This window comes from Lagenorhynchus albirostris, chromosome 11 (assembly GCF_949774975.1).
Source record: "Lagenorhynchus albirostris chromosome 11, mLagAlb1.1, whole genome shotgun sequence".
In the NCBI taxonomy this organism is placed as follows: domain Eukaryota; kingdom Metazoa; phylum Chordata; class Mammalia; order Artiodactyla; family Delphinidae; genus Lagenorhynchus; species Lagenorhynchus albirostris.
In genome coordinates, this window is record NC_083105.1 from 94,811,197 (window position 1) to 94,820,186 (window position 8,990).

Consider the following 8,990-nt stretch of genomic DNA (forward strand, 5'->3'; position numbering starts at 1 on the left):
GACCACCATCCTTTTCCCACCCAGACAATCCAGGGCAACACGTCCAGCCCACTGTGGAATTCAGCCCATGTTCGCTACAGTTGCTAGTCTCGTCCAGGCTGTTTTAAGCTATAGTTAGTCATGTCAGAGAATATAATTTGAAGACATACCCTCATACCAGGACTTAATAACGTATAGGCTCATACTTTTTCTTTTTATTATTCAGGTTAAATTGCAGTAAGTTTGTTTAGTAGAGTTTGTTGGAAGGACGCAGTTTTCATGGGGTGTTGCCTTTATTTCTAGTGGATGCAGGCCACGGCGGGCGCGTTTGCCCGTCAGCGCCCCGAGTCACCGACCAGGGCCCCTGGCCCAGCTGGCCGCTCGCACGGGCTCCTGCTTCACTCGCCCGCGCAAACTCAGGGCTTATGTAGGCAATCCAGGGAGGTAATTAAGAGCATGTACTTCGGAGCCAAACTGTATTTGATTATCGGTTAAGTGACTCCAGGTGAGTTACTAAAACTTCTGTGCCTCAGTTTCCTGATCTGGAGACTAAAGATAATGTTTCTGCCTTTTAGGGATATTGTTCGGATTAAAATAGATAATGCATGTAAAACGCCTTGCAAGGTGCCTGACTCATAATTGGCTCTAATAAATAGTAGCTGTCGGGGCTTCCCTGGTGGCGCAGTGGTTGAGAGTCCGCCTGCCGATGCAGGGGACGCGGGTTCGTGCCCCGGTCCGGGAAGATCCCACATGCCGCTGAGCGGTTGGGCCCGTGAGCCATGGCCGCTGAGCCTGCGCGACCGGAGCCTGTGCTCTGCAACGGGAGAGGCCGCGGCAGTGAGAGGCCCGCGTACCGCAAAAAAAAAAAAAAAAGATAGTAACTGTTTTAAAAATTACCTAAGTCCTTTTCTGTTTTTCCTTGGAGCTGTGCTCTGTCACCTCAGTTATTTCTTCCTTCTTTTTAGCCTCTTTAACTTCTCCCCGTACTGACTCCCTCTTAACCCATTGCATTTGTTATCCCCTCTCTCTTTTTAATCCTAGAATTGATAAAATAGAAAAAACTGAAAAATAGATAAAATTGAAAAAATAGATACATCTTGTTTAATTCCTGGATTGCTGTAGTGGCAGCCTGCTTTTTTTTTATTTCCAGTTTTCCCCGTCAGCGCCTTCTTGTTGCCCCCTATTCAGGAACCTGCAGAGGCTCCTTAATTGCCTCGAGTCCCTAGCCCAACATTCCCAGACTCTCCAACACCTGCTTCCCACCTCCGAACCCTCTTCTCCGGTCACTTCCCGCCCAGCGTGCGCCAGCCAAGGCTGTTTTCTGAGTGGTGGTCCAGCCCCACCGTGGGTCTTTCTCAAATGTTTCCCTTCTCCTCTCCACCAGGTCGACAGGTATTACTTCCTTTGCCTTAAAAGACTCAGTTTAGCACTCAGTTCTGCCAAGAAATGTGTTCTAATGAACCCCACTTCAGTATAATCACTTTAGATTTTTAAAATACATCATCAAAGCAGTTGTAAGAACAGTATAAGTACCACGCAGAACATTTGAAAAAGAAACCTGTAACCTCAGCATCCTAACACATCGGTTATCATCATTGCTTTATTTCCTTCCAGCCTTTTTCAAATTTTTTATAAAGATTACCTTTTAAAGTATGTATCGGTCAGCCAGCCAGTATTTACTGGGTTCACACTGTGTGCTCAGTGTTAAACGCTTTGGGGGAGTGTTAGAAGCAAGACCCTTCTCGGTCCTCCTAGTCTAGTTTCGTGATAATTATTAAAAATGATGAGAGAGTACTGTCAACATTAAAAAAATATTTAAAGCCAGCCTACTTCCAAGAAGAATTTGAAGCAGCTTACAGTAAGAGGTTGGGATCAAAAGATAACACACATTCACACACGTACCCATTAAAGCAGGATAGAAGGGCAAGAACCAGGTAATATGGGACTAGGAAAGGCACAGTAAAACCAGAATTAGTTATCTCTTAAAATTGAGTGAACACCTTAGCTTTGAGCTTCTTAGCAGCCAAGGTGAAAGAGGAAATACTAAGAGCAGTATAGGCTAAATACTGAATAGTTGAGAGGAGGAAGAGAGCTGTGTAGTCCAGGAAGGCTTGGACTTGACGTACATGTGTTAATATACTGTTAGGTTGTATAGCGTGTCCTTTTTTCTTTGTTTCAATGTTGTTTTGTGTTCGTTTGTTATTGTTTTATTGTGTTTGATTTCCCTGTCTAAAGGGAAGCTGCTTGATTGTTCATGTAGTACCTTAAAGCTCTACGATGTTTTGTACGTAACAAACAATAAGTCCTATACGTTGGGAATTTATTATATGTATAACAGAGGTGGTGAGATTGAAGTATTATTGTATATTGTATTACTCAGCTGCCAGAGCAGATTCCCTGGATACCTTGTTAATTACGAGAACTTTAACATAAGGTTTGGTAAACTTTTGGTAGTTATCAATGAAAACAAGGCTGAAAAGGGAAGAATTTAGCTCATGGCAGCAGCATGTAGGTAAAGGGTAAGCACATACGTAATTGTTCAGATATAAGGTAGTCACTGTACTGGCTAAAATGGTAGTTGCTTCCAGGCTGTGGGATAACTTCATCCATGTCCACGAGAAAGCTTTTAAAGCTCATCTACAGTGAGAGATGGCAGTACCGTGCGATCAAATTTCCTTGGTTCTTGGTTCTAACAGTGTTCACGAGTCCTTCTACCATGTTATGGGGAGTTAGCATGACGCAGTCAGACAGTCTCTCCTGGAGATCAAGGAAGAGGTCAGAGTTCCCTTGGTCCTCATTAAGGTGACCTACTGAAATTGATTCATGGCACACGCATGGCTTCTTCTTAAATTCAGCAAGTAAAGTGAGCCACTTTATGACACACAGAAAAGTCTCCCAGAGAAAAATAGGGAAATTATAGGAAGGTGGATTCTGAGTCGGCGTTTTACAAATTGCTTGACTTGGCATCTCTGCGTCATGATGTGGTGTCACTGTGATTAAGTCTCTCCCCGTCCCCACCTCCCTGCTTTTTACAGTTAATGTGTCACATATGTTTAAAATGAAAAAAATGTTTTTAATTTAATCGCTCATATATATCAAATCATTATGCCATACACCTAAAGTACAATGTTATATGTCAGTTATATCTCAAAGCTGGAAAAAATGTAGTATCTCTTACATAATTCGTAAAAAACTTAAGTATCAGACAACATAGGTAAACAAAATATTAGCTAAATCTTAGGATTTTGGATGTTGTTTTCTTTATACTCTTCTGTATTTCTGAAGTTTTCTACACTAAACAAGTAGAATCACGTGATCACAATGTGTGATTTATACTCAGGGAGTTATTAAAATAATAATGTAAAAAATACATGGTGAAAAGTACTGAATAAGAGGCAACCTGAGTTAGGGACACATTGCTTATTAACACATGTGGACCTTCCTTGTTCTATATGTAAATTGTGGGGAAATCATCTTCCCCTACCTCCTTAAAAGAATATTGAAAGGAAAAATAGGTAAATAGATGGGCTTTACTTCGAGTTGCCAGATGAAAGCCACTGTGTGAGTAAATGGAAATAAGATTTCACTGCCGAACAAAGTTGTCATTAATGACCCTTTCTGAATTTGACTCATAGAGAAAGCAAAAGCCTCCAATGGATGTGTCCTAGTGCACTGCTTGGCAGGGATCTCTCGCTCTGCCACCATCGCCATTGCCTACATCATGAAGAGGATGGATATGTCCTTGGATGAAGCTTACAGGTGAGGACAGGAACGTGCCCTGTGAGCCTGGCTTCTCCTTTGACCTGAATCATGAGAAGACATGGTGGGTGGGGGAGAGGGTGGTGGTGACCACGTTAAAGCAGATCATGATTATTTTAGTTATACTCTTTACAGGTGACTGGATTTTTAAATGGTTTTTTAAAGATTGGAGAAAAATGCATTTTTATAATTTAGTACTAATTCTGCCCTCACATATATCAAGTTCATCCTCAGCTACTTTTTAAGTTTAAGGAAGAGCAGATACAGAGATCTCCATCCTGTTACTTGAGTTTGTATCTTTGCCTAGTTGGGGAAATACCATTTGTTCTAATTTACACACGAGAAAGAAACGCTCCAGGAGAAACTCATTGTAGAATTCCTACCGTGCTTCAGATTGTGTGTCTCTTTCACTGAGGAAACATCCCAATATATGCAAGTATAAAACCAAATAATGGTCAAACTCCATTCGTTGAGTAGAATTTCCTGCAATCTAGAGTTGCTTAGATTTTGTAAAGAATTTTATTGAAGTATATAGTTGATTTACGATGTTAAGTTTGCTATACAGCAAAGTGATTCATTTATATATACATATATTCTTTTTCATACTCTTTTCCATGTGGTTTATCACAGGATATTGAATATTGTCCCCTGGGCTATAAAGTAGGACCTTGTTGTTTATCCATCCTAGGTATACTAGTTTGCATCTGCTAACCCCAAACTCCCAGACCTTCCCTCTCCCCGCCCCCTCATCAACCACAAGTCAGTTCTTTATGTCTGTGAGTCTATTTCTGTTTCATAGATATGTTCACTTGTGTCGTATTTTAGTATCCACATAAGTGATATCATACGGTATTTGTCTTTCTCTTTCTGACTTATTTCAGTTAGTATGATAATCTCCAGGTCCATCCATGTTGCTGCAAATGGCATTGTTTTTCTATGGTTAACATTACATTGTGTGTGTGTGTGTGTGTGTGTGTGTGTGTGTGTGCGCGCGCACGCGACACATCTTCTTTATCCATTCATCTGTTGATGGACATTTAGGTTGTTTCCATGTCTTGGCTATTGTGAATAGTGCTGCTGTGGACATAGGGGTGCATGTATCTTTTCAAATTATGGTTTTGTCTGGGGATATGCCCGGGAGTGGGATTGCAGGGTCATATAGCAGCTCTAGTTTTAGTTTTCTTGAGGAACCTCCATACTGTTCTCCGTAGTGGCTGCACCAATTTACATTCCCACCAACAGTGAAGGAGGGTTCCCTTTTCTCCACACTCTCTCCAACACGTATTATCTGTAGACTTAATGATGGTCATTCTGACCTGTGTGAGGTGATAGCTCATTGTAGTTTTGATTTGCATTTCTCTAATAATTAGCGATGGTGAGCATCTTTTTCATGTACCTATTGGCCATCTGTATGTCTCCTTCGGTGAAATGTCTATTTAGGTCGTCTGCCCATTTTTTGATTGGGTTTTTTGTTGTTGTTATTGAATTGTACGAGCTATTTGTATATTTTGGAAATTAAGCCCTTTTTAGTCACATCATCATTTGCAAATATTTTCTCCCAGTCCATAGGTTGTCTTTTTATTTATGGTTTCCTTTGCTGTGCAAAAGCTTGTAAGTTTGATTAGGTCCCACTTGTTCACTTTTGCTTTTATTTCTATTGCCTTGGGAGACTGACCTAAGAAAACATTGGTACAATTTATGTTAGAGAATGTTTTGCCTGTGTTCTCTTCTAGGAGTTTTATGGTGTCATGTCTTATACTTAAGTCTCTAAGCCATTTTGAGTTTGTTTGTGTGTGGTGTGAGGGTGTGCTCTAACCTGATTTGCATGTGGCTGTGCATAGAGTTGCCCAGATTTCGAAGTATATAATTTTGAGGGGGTTGCCTCCACCCCCCTTTCTCCAGACAGAAGGCAGCCAGTGACAGCAGCACCAAGGACTGGGGTTGTGTTCAGGGACGCCTGAATCGGAGTCCCCTGTGTATCTTGTTGGATAGAGGTGGTTAGTTTGCGTGTGATAAAGGATCAGTAAATACAGGCACGTGGAGCCAGGGCTGCTGTAACAATTGGACTTTCTTCTCAAACTGGAAAATCTGGAGAAAAGAAATGAGCTACCTGAACAGCTCCTCACTTGAGGAAGGAGCTGAGGCGGTGGGTCCTCCCTGTGTCCGCACCGCTCCGCGTCCTGCAGTCTGGCTGCCCCCTAAGGTCCTCCTGCGCCCAGTAGAAACCAGCAGGAGAGGCGCCCTTCCATCCTGTTGCCGGGTCTCATCGCGAGGGTCCTGCATGTACACTTGTCACAGTTGAGGCAGTTGTTTCTGGCTTCGTTAATTTGCTTTAGGTTACTGATTTCCAAGGAGTTTATTTTTGATTTTTCTCTTTTCTTCCTTATCCAAATATAAATTTTCAGTGTAGTTTCACTCCTGCATCTTCTGAGAAGTGGCCTTAAGGGTCAGGGGCCACTAAAGACTGTATCCACTATTTCTAAAGAGTCTCTGTTTCTACAATGAAACAGAAAAGCTGTTTATAACTAGTTTTGATCCCTTGATGACTCTTTTTTAAACAAGGTGGTTACAGAAATGAAGCCAGACATCAGACCTGTTTTTTTTCTTTTTTAATATTTTAATTTATTTGGTTGCGCTGGGTCTTAGCTGCGCAGGTGGCCTCCTTAGTTGCGGCTTGCTGGCTCCTTAGTTGCGGCATGTGTGCGGGATCTAGTTCCCTGACCAGGGACTGAACCTGGGTCCCCTGCATTGGGAGCGCGGAGTCTTAACCACTGCGCCACCAGGGAAGTTCCTAGACCTGGTTTTGAATCCCGGCACCGTCCTTTAGTAGCTGTGTGATTTAGGGCAAGTCACCTAAGGACTGTGTGTACCTCTGTGATGGGGGTAATTACACCCACCTGGCAGAGGGTAGTTTTGAGAGTTGAATGAGAGAATACTCCCTTTAGTGCATTCGCATAATGCTTAGCAGACAGAGACCACCGTGTAGCTGGTTACTCTGTCACACCGAATCCAAAGGGAAGGAACTCGGAAGTGTGTGCTTTGATGCCCTGGCCATCTGATACTCTCTCTTTTGATCGTTAATTAAAACTGTGCAACGTCTTGAAGTGGCTGTGGGGCCTTTGATGTTGGGAAGCTGAAGGTGGCGCATGGCTGTTAAGCTGTACTTCTGATGGCAGCGCCGGTGGGGAGGGGTGGTGTCATCCCGGGTGGTGAGGGAAGAATCATCTCTTACCAGTTGCACTGGAAGCCTTGGGTCCTTGAAAATAAGGAGGCTCAACCTAGAACTTCAGGGGCCTGGCCTCCCGCCTTCTAGCACCTCCGGGCTCGGGCTATAAAGCTCCCCGACGCAGAGGCCCTCATCTCCTCCTTGACCCTCTGCCCCAAGTTTTAAACCAGCCACCTGACAGAGGTCTTGGAAGGGTCTCTCTGATGATTCCCTGTCGCAGCTCTTCACTTGCCGTAGCTTAGTAACATTCTTACAATAACAGGTAGTCGTCAAATTCAAGCCTTTTAGGTTTTTTCCTCTTTTCATAGATTTGTGAAAGAAAAAAGACCTACTATATCTCCGAACTTCAATTTTCTGGGCCAGCTCCTGGACTACGAGAAGAGGATTAAGAGCCAGACCGGAGCGGCGGGGCCCAAGAGCAAACTGAAGCTGCTGCACCTGGAGAAGCCAAGCGAGCCCGTCCCGGTCGCCGTCGCCGCCGCGGAGGGCGGGCAGGGAGGCCAGCCGCCCCTCGGGCCGCCCCGCGCCCGTCCCGCCGCCGCTCCCCCCGAGGCGTTGGGGCCCCGGCCTGTGCCCCACGCCGGTGCGCCCGGCGCCCAGCCCTCGCCTCCCGACGACGGCCCCCTGGTCCAGGCGCTCAACGGGCTCCACCTGCCCGCGGACCGGCGGGAGGACAGCGGCCGCCTCAAGCGCTCCTTCTCCCTGGACATCAAGGCGGTGTCGCCGTCAGCCGGCGCGGCCGCGCCCCTGCGCGGGCTCTCCTCCCCGGAGGCGGCCCCGGAGCCCTACAAGCCCTCCTCCGCCCTGGAGGGCGCCGGCAAGCCGTGCCAGTTCTCCCCGGTGCGGGAGGTGTCGGAGCAGACGCCCGAGGCCAGCCCGGAGCGGGAGCGGGAGCGGGAGCGGGAGGGGGCCGGCCCGCCCCGGGGCCCCCAGCCTCCGAGGGCCCCCGAGGGCCAGGGCGCGCGGCCCCGCGCGGGGAGGCCGCTCCTGTCGCCCCTGCCCCGCAGCGGCAGCGTGGAGGACCACTGCCAGCCCCGCTTCCTCTTCGGCCTCTCGGCCAGCCAGCAGCACCTGGCCCCGTCCGCCGCCGGGCTGGGCCTCGAGGGCTGGCGCTCGGACATCCTGGCCCCCCAGACCTCCGCCCCCTCCTTGGCCAAGAGCTGGTACTTCGCCCCCGAGCCCCCTCACTTCTACTCGGCCTCGGCCGTCTACGGAGGCCACGCCGGCCCCCCCGCCTTCAGCTGCGGCCAGCTGCCCGCCTGCGGCGGCGACCCAGGCCACTCCGTGCGCCGGCGGCAGAAGCCCAGCGGCAGGGCCGGCTCCCGGCGCAGCTGGCACGAGGAGAGCCCCTTCGAGAAGCAGCTCAAACGCAGAAGCTGCCAGATGGAGTTTGGCGAGAGCATCGTGTCCGAAAACCGGTCGCGGGAGGAACTGGGGAAGGTGGGCAGCCAGTCGAGCTTTTCAGGCAGCATGGAAATCATCGAGGTCTCCTGAGAAGAAAGACACTTGTGACTTGTGTGGACAGCTTTTTTCTTGTTCACAAAAGAATATTCCCTGTAAATCTGAAATATATATATGTACATACATATATATTTTTGGAAAATGGAGCTATGGTGTAAAAGCAAAACAAACACGGATCAACACCGCTGCTCTCTTTTAATATCTGCACTTGAGAGAGCAGCTAGTATTTCTCTCAACACAAGTGGAAGAAGGGCAGAGGCTAGCTTTCCCCCCAGGCACACGAAACAATTCTATGCAGTGGATGCACATCCTCTCATCATTCTTACTAAATCGAGTTCTATCTGGTGTCAGAGGACAGAAGCGCCCACCATTTTCTTGTCGTGCTACAACGAGATCTCAAATAAATACTAGTCCTGTCCGGTCCCTTCCATAGTGCACCTTAGTGCTGAGACTGAGCCAGCCTGTGGGTCGGGCGGGGAGAACCTATTAGGAACAGAACCTAATGGTAAATCCAAGAGAAATGACCACATCCAAAGCTGATTCACAAACCCAAGCGCACCTGACA

The 8,990-nt window shown here is 47.0% G+C and overlaps 1 protein-coding gene across 1 annotated transcript in view; it reads left to right on the top strand.

Annotated features, from left to right (window-relative positions):
* Positions 1 to 8,587, top strand: part of DUSP16 (dual specificity phosphatase 16) — an 85,577-nt gene extending 76,990 nt beyond the window's left edge. Inside the window, exons 8-9 of the mRNA XM_060166855.1 lie at positions 3,615 to 3,738; positions 7,273 to 8,587. Of these exons, the coding sequence (XP_060022838.1) occupies positions 3,615 to 3,738; positions 7,273 to 8,458 (1,310 nt within the window). The 3' untranslated portion in view covers positions 8,459 to 8,587. The remainder of the gene's footprint in view (positions 1 to 3,614; positions 3,739 to 7,272) is intronic.
* Positions 8,588 to 8,990: the final 403 nt, after the last annotated feature.